Source organism: Dermochelys coriacea, chromosome 9 (assembly GCF_009764565.3).
Source record: "Dermochelys coriacea isolate rDerCor1 chromosome 9, rDerCor1.pri.v4, whole genome shotgun sequence".
NCBI lineage: Eukaryota > Metazoa > Chordata > Testudines > Dermochelyidae > Dermochelys > Dermochelys coriacea.
In genome coordinates, this window is record NC_050076.1 from 29,958,333 (window position 1) to 29,980,979 (window position 22,647).

At 41.6% G+C, this 22,647-nt stretch overlaps 2 protein-coding genes across 7 annotated transcripts in view; one reads left to right on the plus strand and one right to left on the minus strand.

The window, feature by feature from the left end:
• Positions 1 to 4,942, minus strand: ZIC1 (Zic family member 1). The gene is made up of 3 exons (XM_038416296.2): positions 3,250 to 4,942; positions 1,963 to 2,126; positions 1 to 1,160 (listed from the first exon to the last, which is right to left on the minus strand). Exons 1-3 carry the CDS (start codon positions 4,223 to 4,225, stop codon positions 963 to 965), a joined length of 1,338 nt encoding a protein of 445 aa, XP_038272224.1. The 5' UTR covers positions 4,226 to 4,942; the 3' UTR covers positions 1 to 962.
• The window catches only part of ZIC4 (Zic family member 4), a 24,177-nt gene continuing 6,444 nt past the window's right edge, over positions 4,915 to 22,647 (plus strand). For 2 of the 6 annotated variants that reach the window (XR_006274294.1, XM_043492450.1), the window contains exon 1: positions 16,886 to 18,873. Coding sequence is in view for 5 of the 6 variants with exons in the window: in XM_043492450.1 (XP_043348385.1) it covers positions 17,679 to 18,873 (1,195 nt within the window). In the remaining variant the exon portion in view is untranslated. Of the gene's footprint in view, positions 5,607 to 7,407; positions 7,462 to 11,319; positions 11,405 to 16,884; positions 18,874 to 22,647 lie in introns of those variants that run through there. The other 4 variants (XM_043492451.1, XM_038417685.2, XM_038417686.2 and 1 more) reach the window with 4 other exon arrangements.

The following is a 22,647-nucleotide window of genomic DNA, read 5'->3' on the forward strand; positions in this document are numbered from 1 at the left end:
TGGGATTTAAGAATCTTTAATAAGGTACGAAATGTTACCAAACAGTTCTGTAAACTAAATTTTACATACCAATTCTTCTAGCCATAAATATTGAATATCTGTAACATGTATAACCGGACCTTTACATGCGGATAAATATGGAAATTAGGATTTATATACATTATGTTACTGTATTTTGCCAAAAGCAACGGACAGATATAGTTTATATCTTTTTAATATCACTTTACATAAACAAATGTAACAGTTTGACACGTAGATCCAGGCTTTTACTATACGAATTTCTTGACAGGACATTGTAACAACATTTTACTGCACTACTTAGACTGGACTTTGGGACGAAATGTTTGCACTTTATACAAAAAAGCACATTAATACCAATAATATTCTGTTAGATCGACGTTTAGACTGTAATAATACAAAGTAATTCACATTTTGGTACACATTTACTAGAACATTCTTGCCATTCAGTACAAATAGTTGAATTTCTACCTCCTCCCTCTTCCCCCCCACCTCCCCCACCCTCCGTCTCACCCCCCCCTCACCCCCCCTCACATATATGCAAAGACCACAGTTCCACATATCCCCTTATTCAACTTGCGATATGACTATTTACAAAATCAAACAGTACATTTTAAGCTAATAATTCTGTATTTACATTTAAAAAAAAAGCCGCTGCCCAAGGAGACATGCAGTTTGAGACCTCTAATCAGTGGTTCCAGTCCAGCCCTACACATTTCGCATTTGGCCTGGTAACCTTGTCCTCTCATGCATTCTACTAACCCTTTGCCTACCAAGCCTTTGAACAAAACAAAACAGAAAATGATTCTTCATGTTATTCGGTCCTGGGTCTACTGGCAGCTTTTGATTTATTTATGTATTTATTTTGCTTTCGAAGTGTTCATTAATTTTGGAGTCTTTTAAATAGGGTTTTTGTTTGTTTGTTGTTTGTTTTTGTTTTTGTTTTAAACGTACCATTCGTTAAAATTTGATGTAAGCGTGCTGTGGCTGGACGTGTGATGGACTGCTGAAGAGGAGGGGGATAAGGAGCTCGTGGTCTGGTTTTCTGTAGATGGAGACACGATTGTTGGGGGCGTTGAGGATTCATAGCCTGAGCTGGCGGCGGGAGAAGGCTGAGACCCCTGGGAGGATGACTCATGGACCTGCAAAATAAATACGTACATAAATAGATAACAAAGGGGATTTTTTTAAGTGTAGTTATTAGTTCGATAATAATATCGAACTCTAGAACCCATTCGCCCCTCTGACCCTCCTCCCTCCACACAGGGAACCCCTGAGCTGAATTCACAAGTTAGCCTTGAAACGCTACAGATCGTATTTTTAAGACAAAGTCTGAAACATTGCATTGCTCATAACGCAGGTTGCTGGTATCACAGAAACACGCAGGACTCGAGCTCTATGCCTAAACAGTTCGTTTTCAAATATCTTGCCAGGCACTAGCATGTAAGGCAAATGTGGACCTAGTACACAAAAGGAAGGGGATCTGCTAGATCCGGCTTTAAAAGAAATCATGAGTTTCCCCTGCTTGTGTCCCTTCTATCTGCCCATCTCCGAGACTTTTATTGAAAGTCTGCACTAAAGCAATGCACCCAGAAAAGCCCTAACCGGGTTACTCCACTGTAAGACGCTTATAACGTAAATAACTGAGATCATGTACAGTCAGCAGTGAAGCGCTATCTGCCCTTGAGCAAAATAAACAGTGGTTGTTTAAACCTTTCTGTAGTAAAAACATTACTGGCCAGGTTGCCCTTGTCTTTTCCAATTTCCGGTCCACAGATCACTTTAAAATATGCTCCTTTGCAGCAACACCGCCACATAGATAGTCAACACATTTCACGTTTTAAGTCTCCCATCCTGTTTAAGCAGACACGTTGTAAATCGGCAATAAAACGTCAGAGATACAGGCGAAGTAAGATCACGTAAAATAATGCAACATCAATTTACCTTCATGTGTTTTCTGAGGGAACTTGGGTGAGTGTAGGACTTATCGCACATTTTGCAAAGATAGGGTTTGTCAGAAGTGTGCACGTGCATATGCTTTTTGCGGTCGCTGCTATTTGCAAAGCGCCGGTCACAGCCCTCGAATTCACACTTAAATGGTTTTTCACCTATTACAGAAAAAATGATCTGATTAGAAACCCTGTATTTTCTATGATTAATCAGTATTAATTATTATTAATATTATTAAATTACCAGACCGAAGGATCGTGGTAAATTTCATTACTTGTAACTTTCCAACTTAAAAATGCTGCATCTCAGAGCCCTGTTCTCTTTCATTTTTAAACAATCGTTCAATCGTTGTACAAGGCGTATTTTTAAAGAGTTTTCATTTCAAACTATTTCAATTATTTCTCGGAGAGCTTCATTTTCACTTCTCAGCTCCTGGCATATCTGGCTCGTTATAATCCTGGCAGCAATACATCAGTCGTTATAGCACTTATACACAAGTCTTGGTGCCTCGTTTCTGCTTTTACGGCTCATTCCCGTGATATTTTACCTACCCACCTCAAACCCAGCCCCTATATTTTCGTACAATACTAGATATTATTACGACGGGTGCTTGTGATTCTTACACTGGCTACCAACATCGTCTTGAATAATTTACTAAAATCGCGCTTCATATTATTTGAAAAAAATGTACAACAGTAAAAGCAGGAAGAGGTGCATATATATATATATATATATATTTACATATGTATTGGGGTTAGAGGCGTTCTTACTGATCCCAACTGGTTTCTAATACTACAATACTAGATTAACACCTTAGGTTCAGTTTACTTAATATTACTCCATGTAATTAAATATTTACAAATACATGAATTACAAAGAGGAGACGGATTGGCTGACTGTATGTTTAGCACAATTTTTCATTGTAATACAGTCAAATCTGCCGACTACCAATTAATTAAAACCTATAAATTTAACAAGTCATGTTGCTGCTATTTTTCTTTCTCTACTTATTTCTGCAGCAAATGAGCTCTCTCTCTCTCTTTTTCATAAAGGTTAGGAGAAAATAATTTTGTTAATGAGCTGATTTTGAAATTAACCTCTCACGCTGCCTCTTTTAAAAAGTAATATCGTACATTTTACATATAATTTTTCAGAAAACAAGTCACCATATTCAATGTTTTCCCCTTCCCTCCCCCTTCAACACCACCATTTATTTTACTGGGAAAGCTTGACTCTTTTATTTGCAGAAAGAAATCTAGAGAGAAGGTTACTGTACTGTACCTGTGTGAGTTCTTTTGTGTATTTTGAGATTTTCTGATCTGGCAAACACTTTCCCACAGCCTGGGAAAGGACAGGGGAAGGGTTTTTCACCTGTGTGGACTCTGATGTGATTTACAAGTTTATATTTGGCTTTGAAAGGCTTCCCCTCTCTTGGACATTCTTCCCAGAAACATATGTGATTGGACTGCTCGGGTCCTCCAACATGCTCCACTGTGACATGAGTCACCAGCTCGTGCATTGTACTGAAAGTTTTGTTGCAGGACTTTTTGGGGTTTGATAATTGCTCCGGTTCAATCCACTTACAGATGAGTTCCTGCTTGATGGGCTGCCTCATGTAGCGAAAGAAGGCCCCTGCCCCATGGTGGGCTGCCATGTTCATGTTCATATGGCCGTAGCCGTGGAGCTGAGTGGATGCATAGTGCTCAGATCGGGGGCTAGTGACCTGGCCGTACTGATCTGGCCTCCCGTACATGTCTCCGGAGAAGCCCAGGCGCATCTGCCCGTTCACCACGTTGGGAGAAGCGTGGCTCGCGGCTTGCTCGTGAAGCCCCGGGAACAGTATGTGTCCTGCGGCATCAGTGTGTCCGTGGGGCCCGGCGAAGCTGCCCGCGGCCGAAGCGAAGAGGCTGTGCTGGGCGCTGGCCGCCGCCGCCTCGCCAAAGCCCCGGTTGCGGAAGAGAAAGTCCCGGGTGGAGTTGAAGGCTGCGCTGGAGTAGGAGCTGACATGGGTCGGGTGGTGGTGATGCCCCAGCGCCGCCGCCGCGTAGCCGGGTGCCTGCGAGGTGAAGGCGGTCTGGCCGGCCGAGGCCAGCTCGTGAGTGCTGGGGTTAATTTTAAAGGCGCCCATGCCGTCGGCGAAGGGGTTGATCCCCAGCCCCACTTCTCTGTCCGTTACATCGCCCGTGGAGTGGTGGCGAGACGATCCGAAGGTAGTGACTCCTATAGCGGGATACTGCGGTCCAGCATCCAGAAGCATCTTCCCACTCTCAGTGCAGCAACCCGGGGAAAGGAAAGGAAAAAAAACGAAAAAAAAAAAAGGGGGGGACAACAAAAACACGGAGGAGCAGCAGCAAAACCACCCTCTCTGGAAAGTCAGCAACAATCACCACCAAAGCAACCACATCAAAACCACCCCCGTCGGCATCAGCGCCCCGAAAGGAAACAAAAAGTGGGGCGATCTCGCAGTTGCAAATAAGCAAGAAAACTAGAATAAGACAGACATGCACAAAAAAACCCCACTGTCTCTCTGATGAGACTTTTCGAGGAGGTTTGAAGTGGGGAGGGAGGCCAGGGGGTAAAAAATAAACTGGCTGCAAGTAACAGTAATGGAGAGAGACCACCAATACACACGGCAAAAACAAACAAAAAAAAAAACAAAAAAAAAACAAAAAATCAACTCCCTTCAGTTATTTTTTAGCTATAGGAATGTTGCAAAGTGGCCGAGAGATTTTTCTCTTCTCTTCGAACTCCCCACTCTCTCTCCTTCTCCCTCTTTCTTTCTTTCTTTCTTTCTTTCTTTCTCTCTCTCCTTTTTTTTTCGCCCCCTTTTTTTTCCCGCTTTGCAAAAAAAAGACGCAAATCATGCACAATATTGTCTTTTGCGGTTTATCTTCCTGGGGAGAAACTTTCACCTCCTCAGCCGGGCGGTGAACGCGAGACTGATAGCGGCAATCATTCCTGCAGATAAATGAATTGAAAAGACGACACCGTCCCCCCCCCCTTGATGAATGGGAGAAGAGGAGGAGCGACGTCAAGGCGGACGTGGGAGATCATTGGTGCCTGGCGACTCCCCCCTTCCCTTGCAACTCCCCCCTTCTTCTCCAACTAAGGGCGCGCAAAGCCTCTGCTCTCCCCTGATTGGTTCGCGCGGCTCATCAATCCCAGGTATTGTGAAGCGCTTTGACATCCCTTTTGACAAACAGGGTTTCCAGGAGTAGCAACTTTTTGAGTGTTTTTGTTTTGTTTTGTTTTTTATCAAGCCCAATATTTTTTGCACACAAATATTTCAAACGTAATCTTTGTGTACGGGTGCTAAAATAACCCTAGCCTTGATTATTGTTCTTCTTCATGCTGCTGTTTTTTCCCTTGCTCTCCTCCATCATAACGCTAATGATGATCACAATGATTTCCTGATTTTTTTTAACAGCGCTGAAGAACTTTTTAGGGTTTGAAAAGGAAGCCCTTTTGTGACTTGTTTCTTTTGAAGTTGTGTTTTCTCCTTGTTTGTAACTGAAGCTCTCCAGAGTTTGTGCCGATTGCATTCGATTTTATTTTTAAACAACAGGCGTGATTTCTCTGGGTAATAGCCCATCAGTTTTCTGAAACAACTCTTGTTTTCTGCACCCATCAGAACGCAGGTGGGTGAGAATTCTTAACTTTCTATTTTTTATTGTTGTTTCCCCCCCTTATTTGTTATTCTTTCCTTTTTTCCCCCCGCTGGATCTCTTTCATTCAGGTAAAACTGTAAATTTCCCAAAGCTACATTGTTTCTTCTGTGCTGCATGAAGCTCTTGGAGACTTTTTTTTTAATTTATTTAAAATCCTCGATAGATAAGAGCAATGTAAATTTTCTGACATTCAAACCTTTTCTAGTTCACAAATCAGTCACCCTTGTCACAGTTATTGAAATTCCTCAACTTGCCACACCAGGACGGTGGAAAAAGCAGGCGGTGTCTTTGTTGCTGACCAGGCTTTTGATCGCCAGAGAAAATTTACTTACCTTCAGATGAGTGAGCAGAAAAAGAAATAACACTCCCTTTGATTTAGTTAGGAAAATGCAGACATTTGGATTCAGTGCAAACATACAACACTTGGTTGTTTTCTAGATGCAACCCTCGATTAACCTGTCTTTCCCCAGCTCAAAGTCTATTGAAAAACTGCGAATAGTTCCTTTTTGTTCTTGCTACAAAGAGTCATTGACTATATATTAAAATGATTGTTGAAAGGTATAAGTATGGTACTTAAAAGCAGAAAATCTTTGTGACTCAATCAATTAAGCTAAGCAACATTTGTACATTATTTTAAACGGTGCTCGGGCATAAAATACCAGATTTCATTTTACGGAGAATATATATATATTATATATTTTGAATACATATATATATTTTTAAATGGCAGATTATTTATTTACTCAGTCGCCTGCATATTCAATAGATCTAATTATTTCTAGTAACGAAAACACAAAAAGCTAGCTGAGAGTCGGAATCCTTCAATTTACCCTTTGTTCAGTACTTCATTTGGCTTATTCGGAGCTAAATCTGAGCTCCTCAAACTCTTATTCCTGAACAAAGAAACTTCTAACTCTTGAGATGAAATATAAAGGCGTTAGGAAGCAATCACCACCGCAGGTACTGGTGAACGGATGAAAATAGATATCGCATACATATTTCTCATTGTCATTATCAGCGCTGCACATTTAAAACATAAAAACTGACAAATGTTTTTTTTAAAAAAGCAACTTTGAAATGCAGTGCTAAATACATCGCTGTACATTAGAAATATATGTAGTTTGCGGAGATTCAGTCAATGAAGATGATTTTCAGTGCACTTTTACCCGGTAATTACTTTTGGATCTAGCACGTCTGAATAATTCCTTTTATTAGCTGGAGCTGTGTTTTTGTCCTTATTTTGTGAAATAAATGTGAAGAAATTACATTTACGATAACTTATAGCAACAGGTCTAAACCAACTGTGTGTGTGTGTGTTCTTATATCTTTAGATGTATGTTATATTACCATGTATGTCTTCTGCTAAAAATACCTGCATACACTACAAGGTTCTCTGCTGGGTTTAGTCCATAATGTGAAATTTACAAGGCAGTGACGCTCGGAGAGCAAGCAACTAGAGTGTCCATTCTTTAAACTACCTCCAAATTGCAAAGAAAACCAAATAATCTCAAGTCCGTATAAAATATAACAGGAAGGCAGACAAGGGGATATTTTTAGGAACCTTGTCTAAATATACAGAGTAAGAGTGAATGTTTAAAAAAAAAAGTTGTGGGTTGTAGAAGTTATCAAGTGGGATTTGCGGCGTGCTCTCTGCAGGAAACGAAAGCTGCTCCAGTTCAAAGCCACATGCACCAACGTGACATATAAAGCATTAAAATATCCTCCTGACGGCTCATTTCTGTTTCATCATACATTCCCTAACTGCTTCCAGAAAGCAAGAAAAGAAGAAATGAAGGATGACCGCCACGCTGGAACCGCCAAAGAGGTGCTGTTTTGTTGTCTCTCTTTTCCACCCCCACCCCTTTTTGTCAGCCCAGAAATGATGTGCAGAAATGAGGGAATCTCTTCAACAGGTGGAGTGGGGTAAGTGAATTCGGGGGGAGGCAAGGGCGGGCAAGGAAAGTTCTTGGCACCCACTCACCCACAAGGTAACGGGCTAGACACCCACTCACCAACAGGGGCTTGGCAACCTCTCGCTCGCATGGGAAGTGGTTTGGCACCCACTCAGAAAAGGGACTGGAGCCCATTCACCCACTGAGGAAGTGGCTTGGCATCTATTCACCCACGTGGGAAAAGACTTGGCATACCTCGGCAAGGGGAAATAGCCTGGTACCTACTGGGACTGGTAAGGGGGCTTGATACCGACTTACCACTGGGCTAAGGGCAAGAGGCTTCTTCCCCCTCACAGGGCTGGATAGGGGACTTCTCTGCACAGTACAAAGGGGCTTCTTCTCCCCATAAGCTGGGATCCAGAGACACCGGGAAAGGGGCTTTTTCGCACCCACTGGGAGAGGAGGAAGGGGGCTTCTCTGCTTCAGCTCGGACAAAAGAAGGTGATTCTCCGACCCCACAGAAACCCAACTTCCGAGGAGGCAGAGAGGGGAAGAAATCTACGCACCCAACGGGACAGGAGAAAGTAGCTTCCCCCGCCTGCCCTTCTCTCCCCTCCCCCCCCCCCGACTGGGATGGCGAAGGGGTTTCTCCCCCCTCACTGGGACAGGAGGGAAAGGAGATTCTCTGCGCCCACTGCTGAGGCGCAGGAGACCGAGCCGGGCAAGCCTAGGGGACAGGGATAGATAGATCAGCCCCAGGGAGAAGGCTGCTTGCTAAATACAGTGGCCGCCGGGCAGCCACAAACAGCAGAACACTCGCTGCTTGGAAGAGCTGGGACTACACATTTCCAGGCGGATGTACTCGGGGGCCGCCCGATTGTAACCCTGGATGGAGGGCAGAGGGGGGATTTGCTCCTTTCCCACAGAGCAGCTGAGCTTTGCCTGGGGCTGCAGTAAAAAAGAAAATATTTGCAGGAGGGAGGTATGGCAAGAATCTCCTCCTGGGTTTGTCCGTTGAACATTCATTGCTCTGGTGCTGCTTTTCTGTCGCAGTTTCTTTCCTTTCTGAGCGGTGAAAGGGTTAACTGTCTCCTGGAAAAGGTCAGGTGGACAAGTTATTAGACTTCCGAGCTTTGACAATAGAAACCCCTAATTGAGAGCCTTCCTTGGGGAGGGCTCCCATCCCGGTTCCTAGCTGACTGACCTGTTTGTTTTGCTTGCACTGCCAAAGTGCAATCTTCTAGTTACATTTCTCTTCCAAATCAACTCAAATCAAAAGAAACGCCTGCAGATTCCCCGTGTTACCCACCCGCGCGCAAGGCGAGTGGTTTGGTAACTGATTGATGAGAAACGTTAGGGGTTTCGTGAATTAAAGGAAACTGGCAAGTTTGCGGAGAGGTGGTTCCTGCAAACTCCCTCGCATTCAGCTGTAAAACAAGTCCCCCTTGAGGTCTGACAATGTCTCCAAACCGCGATAGACTTTAGGCGTTAATTTTCTTGCCTAGTGTTGGAAATGTAGTTAATCAGTTTGCGTAAGTGGTGAAGGCTAAAGCACTTGAAGTCGCCGACTTTGGAAATACCCTAGAGTTTGACCTCTGACCTGCGACCGACAACATGTGCCAGACTCAGAGCATCCTGCACAATGCCTGGTTTCAGTGTCTAACCTGGGGCAGGACAAATAGACAAATGTTTGCTGTTTCTTCTCTTTCCTCTCATTTTAATGATTAATCATATCTGATCGCCCTTCCCCCTGCTTTAATTCCATCTTTTGTTTTTAATTATCCACCCTGACTGTTCTTTCCACCCCTTGTTTTCCAGAATAGCTTGAATACTCATGAAATATGCTCAGGGCCAAACCTCAGAGGAGAATCTCTCCTCCTTGGGCGATTCTATTTGAACAATTTAGGCTTGTTGCTATCCAGAATCATTCATATTAACTTATTAAAAAAGAACAAGCTTCATTGACATCTTAAAGGCAAACATTAAATCTTCATCCCATTTCCTTGAACAGGTGGGGTAAGTAAAGGTTTCCATGGATGGTAAATGGGGATGGAAATACATATTTTTGCATCTGATAGTATTTGCGGGGTGTGTATTAAGACTGTAATAATTCAAGAGCTGTGTGTGCTGTGGGCCGCTGAGCCTCATACTAGTTTTGATAAAACTGCCGGTGTAGTAGCCCGCTGAATCAGAGCCATGTTTCAAACAATACTTGCTTACAGACTAACTAGTTTTTGTATGGAAGTGTCCCGTCAGCACTTTTGATCCGTATCAGAAGTCAAAGTTTTCTAGCGGTCAAATAACACATGTACACACACACTTCACTTCAAGATATAAGCACCAATTGCTATTCAGTAAATTAACAGCCTCAGAGAAGAACATAAATATTGTTAAAATTTTGTAAACAGAAAAGGCATAGGGTGAGCACTTAATAGAATAGGCATGATTAATAGTTAGTCTTATGTCCTGTTGATGACTGTTAACTAGGAAGAATACATTTGAATCTATAGTTATAAAAAGTTTAGTATTATTCATCATAAATAATGGGAGAATCTTGCTCTCTTTACTCAGACAGAGGGACTACTCACGTGAGAAAAACGGGAAAGATTAGAAGCCAGTGTTTTTAACTAAGATTTATTTTTAAACAAAATGTCATATGGAGACCATTCAAATACTAAATACAACACTTCATTTTTTTGGTCAGGTTTCAACAAGTTAAACTCTTTTTTTCCCCTGCCTATTTGATTTTTAAATTATCCCAACATTTCCAATCCTATGTCTTTACCAGTAAAGAACAAGTTTTAAAAGTTCTCTCGGTAAAAGAGCAGCCTTTATTGATCTATTTTAATAATCTTGTGTGAAAGTTTGGAAGTTTTATGTTAAAGCTCCTGGATAGGTTTTATGGTTATCTTTATTCCCACACTAATTTTCATTCCAGTGGTAAAAAAGCTGAAGAGGGAGTAAAATTATTTTTAAAAACATTGTGAATGTCCATTATAGCTCCATGAGCAACCGTAATTAATGAGATCCGTTATTTCTATTAGCATTGCTTTTTTTATACTTTCATCCTGGTATACTAAAGGAAAGCTCATATGATCGAAGTAATTTCAGATTCCTACTTCGTTGATAACATCATAAAGTACCTTTAAATTCAAACTTGCGTTTAAACGTTTAAAATCCGGATTCAAATATTGCACCAAAAATCAAGTAGCATTCCATATTATTCGTACTTCTCACTGATAGATTCAATAGGTACAAAGTTGACTAAAAGTTATGGCGTGAGCAGTGACAGTAGTTTGTTTTGCATAGAGAGAAGGAGTCGAAAATTATATACAGTGAAAAGTATCAACTTTGTAATATTAACCTATATTGATACAAGTAAAAACGGAGACAACAACTTGGGCAGGAGTCTTGCAAACACGACGAAATTTTCAGAAGTGAAAAGTACAGAATATATTCAAGTTGGTAGTAACTCGCCTTAAAAATATACTGTCAGAAGGTGAATGCCAGATCAAAGCAGAGTTGAAAAGATGTCCTTTCATAGATTTTTAAAAATCAACCATAGAAACTTCATTACTCTATAAAACATGTGCGAGCATTTTGGGGAAGCCTCCATTTTTATCTCTGCAATATCTGAAGGGTCAAAGAAAGATTGAGTTCCATGAGTATTAGATGCCCTTTTCTTTTTAAAAGTGTCTTTTTACATAATTCTAGAATCATATACCCAGATATCATTTTATAACATATATAAATGTTTTTACTTGTAACTTTTCTCCCCTCTCACCGAACAGGAACAAAGTCAGGAAATGAGACACAAGACTTCTCTGGTAATGAGAAAAAGAAAACGACTTTACAGAAACATCCTGGAAAAGTCAAGTAAGTCAAAATATGCCTTTTTTTGCAGTTCAAAGGAAACAATATTTTTTTCAGCTTAGTGTTTAAGGTACTAGCATAAACACAAATCAGTGACACAACGCCCCATCAGCAGCTGCCTAATCCTGCTCAATGCCTATTCATTTGGAGGTTCTAGAATTAATATTTGACGACTCTCTCATTGAAACAACAACCCCTGACCCTATGTGATTGCACTGTCACATTATTCTATGACATATTCATCTTGAATTCATTTACGGATGATTTGATTGGAATGAGGTTTGACATGTATTGGATCCTATTAAAGAAGAAGACTTTGATCTTGTTGATGGGGTTTACATGATATGTATCATCTTTACCAGGGATAGCAGGCTTTCACAATGTGGTCGCTACCAAGCTTTAAGGAGTTAGTGACTGACATTTTATCTGACAGGAAAACCTTAATCTTGAGGTATTGATGGTATATTCTATTTAAACTAAGCATATGATTCGGATTTCATGAAATGTTCTCTTTCCCCTTTGAAAATTTCCCTTAGCAACTTCTCTCTAAACAATATCTCTTGATAGCATTTTGACAGTATATCCAAATATTATTTTGCTGCAGTTATGTGTATCCCTTCCATCAGCTCTTAGTTTTAATGATTATTATTTCAACTCCGTTTTAAGACTTAGCATACTTATGACATTTGTAGCCTCAAATCCGATCTTAATAATCAAGGAATAAGTTAACATAACTCTTCAGTAAATTCTTCTAGTTGTTCTTGACCTTTCTATTTCCTTAATAAAGATTACAATTAGGATTTTCAAATCGGGATTAATCCTTATTTTCACAGATAAAGCCTGAGCTTTAAAATCTCAAGGTAAAAAATTAATGACTCTAAATGGAAGTTTTAGCTAATAGTACCCATTTCAGAAAGGTTGCCATATAACTGACAGTAAGATATATTCCATGGAACTAACTGAAAAATTTCAGGTACCTCAATAGTAGATTGTCTAGAGAAGTTTTGGTGACCTAACAAAAAAACTAAAGGACAGAATCTGCTCAGATACGGCCAAACAAACGCCATTAAAGAAGACAGTAGAAAGCCAACGCGGTTAGCACTAGTGTATGTGAGAGCAGAATTTGGCCCCAAGGTAGAGAGTATATTACAAATGTCCACTCTTTGTATGTGGTAAAGCTGACATACACGTCAAGAAGAGTGTTTGGCATTTATCATGAATAACACTACATTTACTAGAAAATGCCTTATTATGAGTATATATTTATACTGAAATAAAACTAAAATAGAGCAGTTAGATTGTAGCAATTTAGTGTGGGGGGTAGCGGGGGGGGGGAGTGGTTGTTCATTCTCTTGATTGCACGAAACATGGAAGCTAAACTAAACCCTGAGAGAGAAATTCAGTAAACCAAAGTTTGGGGGATAATTAGGCTTTCAAATCGTCACCATATCTGATTTTGCTAAAGGTGGGGAGGGATAGGCACAGATGCGAGAAACACACAAAATACTACATACATTCACTTTTTATGTGTGAAATTATTTTTATATTTTACAACTATAGAAGAAAAAAAATAGTGCTTTGTTCAACTTTTGCAGCTGATTCCCAATATACTATACTCAATATGTAGTATAGATGTCTTTCCCCCAAGCTGTGCTCCAGTTTATTTATTTAGGCTCTTATTTGTGTTAACCAAGCATCATTCCTACTGCCTACTCTGTGATACGGGAAGCTTTTGACATATGTGCTGGAGCTAGGGGTACTGGGGGTGCTGCCGCACTCGGCCCTGGCTTGAAGTGGTTTCCATTATATACAGCGTTTACCCATTCGTTCAGTGGCTGTCAGCACCACCCCCATTATAAAAATTGTTCCAGCACCCCTAGCTTTTTGTGTCTCCTGACCTACTGGCCTGGTTTCACAGTTTATTCATTTAATTACTGTAATGCAAATCAAATGTTGATTATTAGGGAAAGAATCTGTGAACACCTTATTTCAACATGTACCCTTTATATAGCATTCTACCACAACCATGAAGTATTCACCAAGGGATACACAGTAACCGCTTAGATGTATGGGGGGAACTGATTAATCAGTCTGCAAGTCACTGATTCCTGGTGCTGCCACGTCTGAAGCTCCAAATTTTATCTCTTGAACACCCTTTGTGGCATTGGCCCTCGGGTGATGGGACAAGAAGAACAATGGAGTTCTTCACATGTCAGTTCCCTATAACAACAACAACCCTCCAATAATACTACCTGATGTTTGGGTTCCGTAATACGTCTTGCGATATCTCCGTTCCACGACATAAAACAGTATTGTGCAATTATTTTAAAAAGGAGTACTTGTGGCACCTTAGAGACTAACAAATTTATCTGAGCATAAGCTTATGCTCAAATAAATTTGTTAGTCTCTAAGGTGCCACAAGTCCTCCTTTTCTTTTTGCGAATACAGACTAACACGGCTGCGACTCTGAAACCTGTGCAATTATTGTTATCCTTGTAGACTCCTTGTATGGAGTCCATGAACTCCTCTATTAGTAGAGAAGAGGAATTCCCCTGCAATTGCCATGTTGGTTTCAAAATCTAAATTGGTAGAGTAACCCTGCAAACCTAATGTGGTAAGGGAATATAGGAGGCTTCATATATTTGAGGCATAGCCCATACAGTATGGATTATCTGGTAAAACATGGCTCATATTGCAGATGGGATTAACGACACCTAAGTAATCAGTTGAGTGAGTGGTGGTCAGACGAGGTCAAGCTGCCAAAGGCCTGCATTAACAAGCACTCAAGTTTTCAAAACATTCTGCAAGAGATGTGTAATTTTGCCGATTTTGGCCAGGTCCTCCTCCTCTTTTCTAATCTCTCCGCCTTCCTTTAGTCATGTGCGCGGCTCCCCTCTCCCCCCCCCCCCCTTCTCCTCCACACACACTAGTAGAACTCCCAAGGTACACAACAAATTATAGGAGTGAAAATACTAACTTCACCTAATATAATGAGAGAGACACCGAGTGGCACTTTTTTTCCCATTCAATTAATGAAGAAGAAGAAGGAGGAGGAGGAGAAAAAAAAGACTTCAGGATTTAAGTAAGGGCCGAACAGAGCCAATAGTGTTTGACAGGAAACCATCACAATATTTTAAAATAGCCTAGGCAAACTGGTGATAACATTTTTTAATTGATAAACTGTTCCAGATGTTTTCTCCCTTGACTGAGAAGTGTCAGAACTGATGGATAACAAGTATGTAGAGATGAAGTGTTTTAAGGAGGTATGAGGAAACAGCTATATTTGGAAGTCACACTCTCAGTATATTTGTAAGTAGCAGATTAATAATTCCTAACCTTTCTCTCTTCTGTGCACTCCTATTGAGATGGGCAGGAATAGGAATGTCAAATGCATTACTTAGTGCAAATAGACTTGAAAGTTAAGATGTTGTGGCGCTAACTGCTGGTATGTGGTTTAAAATGCCTGAGTAAACATGTTATGTAAGGATGGATAACTAATTGTATCATGTATCATTTTTCATCTCAAATCAAAAATATGTACACAATAATGTAAATACAACTATCTAGCTAAATATTAGCTTTGTGTTACAGAAAAAAGAGTCAAAACCAGGCTCATTCCAAAAATATGTAACCGTAGCCAACGCTCGCTATGCAAAGCAGTAATAAAAATGTCCTATATGTAATTACGTATGTCCTACGCTTTAAACTTATGATTACAAGTCATTGGCGAGTTGCCTGTGTTATGAGAATAGCGCGATTTAGGTATTAACATGCCAACCGTTATCTTGGTTTACTACTTAACATAAAGATGATCGTTTACAGACGTAGTTAGCAATTGTTAAACTTTTATGGAAATGCAAAATTATGCGTCTTAACTTGGGAATTGCATTGGGGTTTTCTAACTCCAGATGTAGAGTGAATATTATAAAGTGTCCATAGACAAGGTAATAGGAAGTCAATAAATAAAAATTGTAACAATGTGCAAATATATATTCATTTGTTGTTTTATTTTTAAAAAATCTTTCTGTTATTGAGCGAATACTATTTATGACTGTTGAATTCTGTGATGACCTTATAGGAAGATATTTATTATTATGTTTTTCTTTCCCAAAACTGACGCCCTGTTTTCACTATCTTTCTCCAGGATTTTTTTTAAAACTCACAATACTCCTCTTTTAAAAAAAATTAAGTAGAGGCTTTCTCCCGTGCTGAAGCTCTAAGCTTTACTAAATCTATAAGGCCTCAGTGCATAAAGCTAGAAACCCTAGACTATACTTTCATCACTAACAATGTAAATCCTACAGGCAATACATTTTCTTTCTTCTAAGGAGTATAAAAATTGGAAAGTACTTTATATGTATTTAAGGACTTTTCTTAAAATCGAGGTATAGTGGTTAGATTGCACAATTCTGTAAGTGGAAAGAGAGAGAGAGAAAGAAAGAGGGAGATCATTCCGTTTTCTGGGTTAAATACTGTTTCATTCTTAATGTAATGATTTATCATATTACTGAAGCAGCCATTAACAAAATAACTGTTGACATTTAAATATGTGGCGTGGGATTCCTCCAAGAATCCTTTCTAAGATTTGGTATAAAGATATAATACTTCTAGAACTAGCCAAAATGTATAATCTTAGGAAGTCAGACTGTAGTGTCGCTTAACTATTTCTCAAGTAGAAAGACCAGTTATCTGTGCTGTCAACAAGTGTCAGAAATCTAAAGAGTTGCCTAGCTCTGCTTCCCATGATGTGTTCTGTATGCAGAACTCGTCCCCTCACATTGTCCTTCTTTCAGTTTGAGAAAAGGCCCTTGAAATGCTCGTACATGGGAAAGATTTGTGTGTGCTATAAATAAACAGGAGTCAAAATGATGGGGGGGGGGGGCCAAATCCTAGCGAAGCATCAGAGTTGAATCTGAGCATTAAGTTTCATCAATAAAAACTTGCTCCCACAAAGGATGCTACTCAAGGGAGACTGAAGCAGCCCCATGCTTCCCTTCTTCCTTCAGGAATGACCTTCAGGCAGGAGATGGAGACTTCAGTAGGATTTCACAAACCAAGACAAAAGTGCAGCCCCGCTCTTTATTCAAAACTCGAGATAGTGACCTGGCGTGGGGGGGGAGGGGAGAAGAGAGAGGGAGGGTGGATGGTGCAGGCTCAGGACCTGTCTCCCCCGCCCTGTTTCCCCGGGCGTGTTGTGTGGCCGGAGCACGCGAGTTAGGGGAAGCCCCAGCCCATCTTTGTTGCTGCGCAGAGTTGCGAGCTGCACTTTCCGTCACCCTGGGATTTTAACAAAGCACCGGGCGCGCGGGCGGCCAATCAGGCAACTTGCTCCGGAGGCAGCCGCGGCTTGGCCAACGCTACGTGCCGGCCGGCGGGGCTCGGGGGAGAGCGCGGGCGCGGGGAGGGCGGCTTGGCGGCGGGGGGGGGGGGGAGGCCAGGTCCGGGCGCGCGGCGGAGCTAGCCGAGGAAGCAGACGGGTTTCGGCGTGCAGAGGCTTCCGGCGGCCGAGCGGCGCTGTCGGCCTCCCCGGGGCGACGGGCAGAGCGCGGGGAGGAGGAAGCAGGGAGCGGGCACCCCGGGCGCGATCGGCCGCGCGGCTGGAGCTGCTTCCCCTTGGACTGGCTCCTCCTTCGGCTACCGCCGCTCATTGCCGCTCAGCGCCAGCGAGGAGCCCGGGCTGGGCCGGGAGGTTGCCTCGCCAGCCGGCCCTGCCCTGCGCTCTGCGCGAAAGGCAGCTAGAAAACAAAATGCGGGGAGCCAGCGCCAGCGCCGGCGCCGGGCATTGCTCGCTCGCGAGGCGCGTGGGGGTGGGGGGCGGGGAGGCTTTTAGCGGAGACGGGGGCGCCCCCAGGCTGGAGCCTGCGTAGCTCCCTCCAGCCCCTCCCCCCACTAAAGCTTTTCAGTCTGAAGCAGGACCCGTCATCGCTGACGTCAGCGAGCAGGCTGCGGCCAATGAGAGCGCGCGGGGATTGTTTCGCTCTCTGGGCTGGCGCCGGGTCCATGAATTTCTATTCAGCAGCCTCCCAGCGTCCTGCTGCTGCCTCTCAAGCGTATAGGGTTCCACGTAGGCATTAAGAGGGAGGAGAGGGGATGGGGGCGGGGGGGGGGGAAGGAAAGCAGGAAAACAAAAAAACAAAAACAAAAACCAAACCAGCCCCGGCCCCCTTCCTCCCCCTCAAAAAAACTTTGGAGAAAAAAAAAAAGTTTCGCCTCTCTCTGTCTCTGTCTCTGTCTCTCTCCTCCCCGCTGTCAGGTGACTTTTTAGAATTAGAAGCTAATGAGCGTGGATGCTTTGGGGAGCCCAGTGATGGACCCTGCTGCACTCTCCAAACGGAACACGGCGCTGAGATTAGTAGACTTGGCAGGGGCTCATCACCACCATCATCATCTCCACCCCCCTCAGAGCATGACAGGCTTCCCGGGCTTCGCCGGGCATCCCCACTCAGTGGCTCCCACGCACCCTGGGGAGTACGCCGCGGAATCCCGCCTAGGGCCGAGTCCATTCCGGCCTGAACACATGGGGCACCACCACCACCACCATCCTCATCCTCATCACCCTGCGGCCCTTAAACTCAGCCCTGCCCCTCATCCTCATCCTCACCACCAGTACCACCACCACCACCACCACCACCACCACCATCATATGGCAGGCCAAGCTGAGGTGGTCTCTAGTCAAACAGGAACGTTTGGCCCGGCGCAGTCAACAGCAGTCCCTTACCCAGTGTCTCGCACAGCCCAGGCTATTTCAGCAGGTAGGGACTTCTTAATACGCAGAGATCTGACAGCTCCAGTCATGCCAGGGCTAACTGAGCAACACACTGCTACAAGTTCTCACCACGGAATGTTTGTCTCAACAACAGGTAGCTACCCCGGACACCATGGTCACCACCACTCAGAAGCTGGGAATCATTCTCTGTTCTCTGGACTCCATGAGCCGCCTCCCCATGCAACTCCAGGTGGCCATCTAAACGGACAGATAAGACTGGGGTTACCTGGAGAAATGTACGCCAGGTCGGAACATTTCACTCAAGTACCAGCCTCCAGGACCGATCCTTTTGCTGCTTCCTCGCTTCATAGCTACGGTGGCATGAATCTGAACGTGAATCTGGCTCCACACCACGGCCCTGGTGCTTTCTTTCGTTACATGAGGCAGCCCATCAAACAGGAACTCATCTGTAAATGGATTGAGTTGGACCAGACTCCCAAAAAATTATGCTCGAAAACTTTCACCACAATGCACGAGCTGGTGACTCATGTCACAGTGGAGCATGTTGGAGGACCCGAGCAGTCCAATCACATATGTTTCTGGGAAGAGTGTCCAAGAGAGGGGAAACCTTTCAAAGCCAAATATAAACTTGTAAATCACATCAGAGTCCACACAGGTGAAAAACCCTTCCCCTGTCCTTTCCCAGGCTGTGGGAAAGTGTTTGCTAGATCAGAAAACCTCAAAATACACAAAAGAACTCACACAGGTCAGTATTGAAAGCTATCATTAATTTCTTTATTTTGTTCAGCGTCCTCTTTAAGTAGTGTTTCGTTATGGAGAATGAATGCACACCAAATAATTATTTTAATTACATTCTTAGATTTGTTTGCTTTTTTCTCCATTGGCAAAAATGAATAAATCTCAGAATTTATGTATAGAAATTCTAAAGCTTATGTAGACTGATATAATGTTTGTTCATTTATATCTTTATAAATACTGAGAGATATGAATACTCCACATCTATTCACACAGGCTGGGAATTTTTTTTCTCTAGCAGTTTAAAGTAGTTGGGGAAATGAAATAATTGTGCAAGCTCACAAATTAAAAGTGAACAATAGAAATTACAGCTTGTCTAGTCAGTTTTTACTGATGTCGGTGAGATGCTGCTGTCTCTAACATTGTGAGAATAACACAGCTGCAACCTTTTCGTTCAGCAGTTTTGTTTTGGTCAGAGGGAGTTTTTAATGTTTGATCTGAGTAACAGTGACATTTGTAATGACCATTACCATCTAACGTCTCTGTGTATTTGCAAATGTGGGGAGTTGTAAATTTTTATTCTAGGGAAGAAAAATAGTATTATTTCGGCCTGTACATTTTGAAATGTCATTCGCAGAACTGTTAAGTGAAATTAGGACATGTGTCAGAAACATCTGTTAGTCCTAGTTCACAGAAAGGAAAGGAACTTGATGGAAGATTTTGCAAAACGACGTTTGAACTCTTCCGGCCAGAAAGGCATCTATAATTAATGAAATTGCACGTAGAAAGTTTTCACACTTACAGAAGCAGCCTGTGAAGTTGTATTAATTAGTTTAGCAGCCGGTGTTTGTAGTCTCTGGCGCTGGCTTTTTTCTGAAGAAGAAAAAGATAAGAAATAAGCCCTTTTCGGAAAATTAAATCTGTTCCAGTATAGGGTTTTCCATCTTCCACCCCCTCCTGTACAGCCTTATGAACTGCTAGGGAAACTACATAATCCTATTGTAAGATCTGTTTACAGCCAAACGATTTTTTTCGTCCTCCAGTTCATAAAACTCCCCCTCCCCCACGGTCGGTATTTGCCTTGACCCTGGTGCAGTCGCATTTTTGTGCTATAGCTCAACAAGGTACAATATGCGTGAGAAATATACTAATTTTGTATCAATGTATTCTAAATATAGCGCAGTAATTTTACTGTAGCCATCACTAGTAACATAGTATTTTTCCACCGCTCATTTTAAATATATATTCCAACGTTTTATTAGTCTAATAGTCTTTCGATAACTTATTTTTTAAGTAAAGAAGACCCCACATAATATAAATAATACCCTAAGCCACCTTCTTGTTAGTTCAGAACAGGTAGAACCATTAAATAGGATAGCTCATCCCTTAATGACAGTGTTTTTCTTAAGTAAACAAACTTTTACTGCTCTTTAACGGCCTCACTGTTTGAAGTCTGTGAAGCAGAAAATGGTTAAATTCTTAGGGAAATTGACCTACATCAGAGAAGCAGGTTCAGGGTATAACAGGAATCGTAGGTTTGGGTTTATTAAAGATAATTTCGTACGTACATACTTTTCACTTTAACTTTCCCAATGACTAATTGCTACATTCTGAAAAATCCTGCAGGGCCTTTACGATTCAGTCGTTTTTATTCAACACCCAGAAGTTGTCAAAAACAAAATGTTTCTGAAACCGTAATAGAACTTTGTACAAATTATTCATGAAGACAGTTCTGAATTCAACAGGAAAATAATTGCCTTCTCAAATATTAATGACTGCATTTCCCTGAGTCTGGGAAACTGGGTGGATTTCTTGCAATTTGGGGATTTTCGCAATTAAATTATATTTATTATCTAATTTATAATAACAGGGAACAGGTAGAGATGGGAGGAATTCATTTTCCTGTCCTTTAAACTGGCCAGGAACAATAGTGAAAAGTGAAAGGTTGGAAACTTTATTCCCAGCGACACACATGCATTTTAACTTTTAATTGGTAGAACTACTAGTCACAATTTTATGCTACTCCCTTCCCCCGTGAGGATTTTGTAAATACCTTAATCCACTCTCAGAGTTGGGGGATTATATCAAAATCTCCAAGAAGCTGAATGTCACTGAACAGTTTTGCACAGCTACAAGTGTGGCTTTAAAATGGCGGTTTAGACGCTTGGCTTCTCGATAGCCTTTATAACTTTTTACATGTAGCCTTCCAAATGCAGGACGTTTAAAATGGCCTTTTCCCGAAGTATAAATATTTACACATAGAAAAAACCTTATCTTTAGAAGGGAACACTTAAAAATATTTTCATTGCTGCTAGTTACTGCGGCATTTAAAGAATGCAAACCAGACAGATGAGAAAACGCTGCCCTCTTCAATCTCTGAGTTGATGATACCTGATTGTACGAAAAGGCTTTTTAATTACTATATCAGAGAGGTTAAGCGAAGTTAAACATTTTTCAACACTTGAAAAATGAGGAAGCAGCCCAGTTTTACCTGAATGTAACTCACTTTGCACAATCACGATGTTTATGAGGATGGCTTTCCCTGGGGTCTCCTAACTTACTGCTTGCTTGTACTACACTAATATCCTTGATTTGTTGTCGCAGCTCAAGATGCTGAAGGTCAAACTGTTTCCTTACGTGAAACTGTAGTTGGAATATATACATATATGTAGAGCGAGAAAATATTTTGTTGCAGCACCTGAGTTGCACCATTTCGTCAGTGATCATTTTTTTTAGAACTTGTATATAATTATGTCAGATATTTACTAGTTTGCAATTCAAATGTTAGTGCTCCCGTATGTGAGAGATCGTGTTTGATTATTGGTTTTAAAGTCACTGAAAGAGACTTACTTTAAATATGGAGCTTTCCTCCGCCCATTCTTATAAAGTGCAATTGCATTAAATATTTACAATGCTGATATTTAATGTATTAAAGGACGATTTTGTGTCAAAAAGGGAATATAATAAAGGTTGCGTCATTCATAAATTAGTAATTACAACATGCAAAAATATTGATACATGCTAAGTCCTCTTGACCAAGTACGCCGTGATGGTGTGCACAGTGGCTTTGTTTGAGCATCCAATCCAAATAAATTCAGAGTTATATTTTGGGGCTTCTTTTGCAAGCTAATATAATTTACTGTTATTTAAAAAAAAACACCAATATTCCCAAACCTCTGGTAATAGAAAGTTCGTGCTCCTTTTGCGTACATTTTTGCAGTTGTGTATTATCAGGTAGAATAATCTGTGGGGAAGTAATATAATTTAATGCTGAAACTGTCTTTGGCGCATTTCCTTGAAAGCACGCCTCATATATCATACACTATACTTAGTATAGAAAACCCTAGGTTAACCTCTCGCAGTACTCAACCAGCACGATTGTATTTCTAAACAAGTATATGATGTTTCTGATATTGCCGTCAGATTTAATCCTGGTTTAAATGTCCTCCATTACTGCATAGGTTTGTACGGTGAAAGAGTTTTACCCTAAAAACAGCAGCTGGCACTGGCCTAGTCACTTTAGCATTGAAACTACGTCATATTGGCTCTCACAGTCAGCCTGCTTTTAAGACGGCTCTGTTCTTTAAACCTGGCAAGATAACATGCAGTAAAAAAAAAATCAATCTATATTCATAAACGCTAGCTATGATCGTAGTCAATATAAAAATATACTGTAGCAGCTGGGATTTAGAAAGGCCATGAGCAAAATATCCACGTGCACCTCTGGGAGTGTGAGAAATGAACTTAATGTAATTTCTGGCCACTCCCGTGCACAACACTGAAT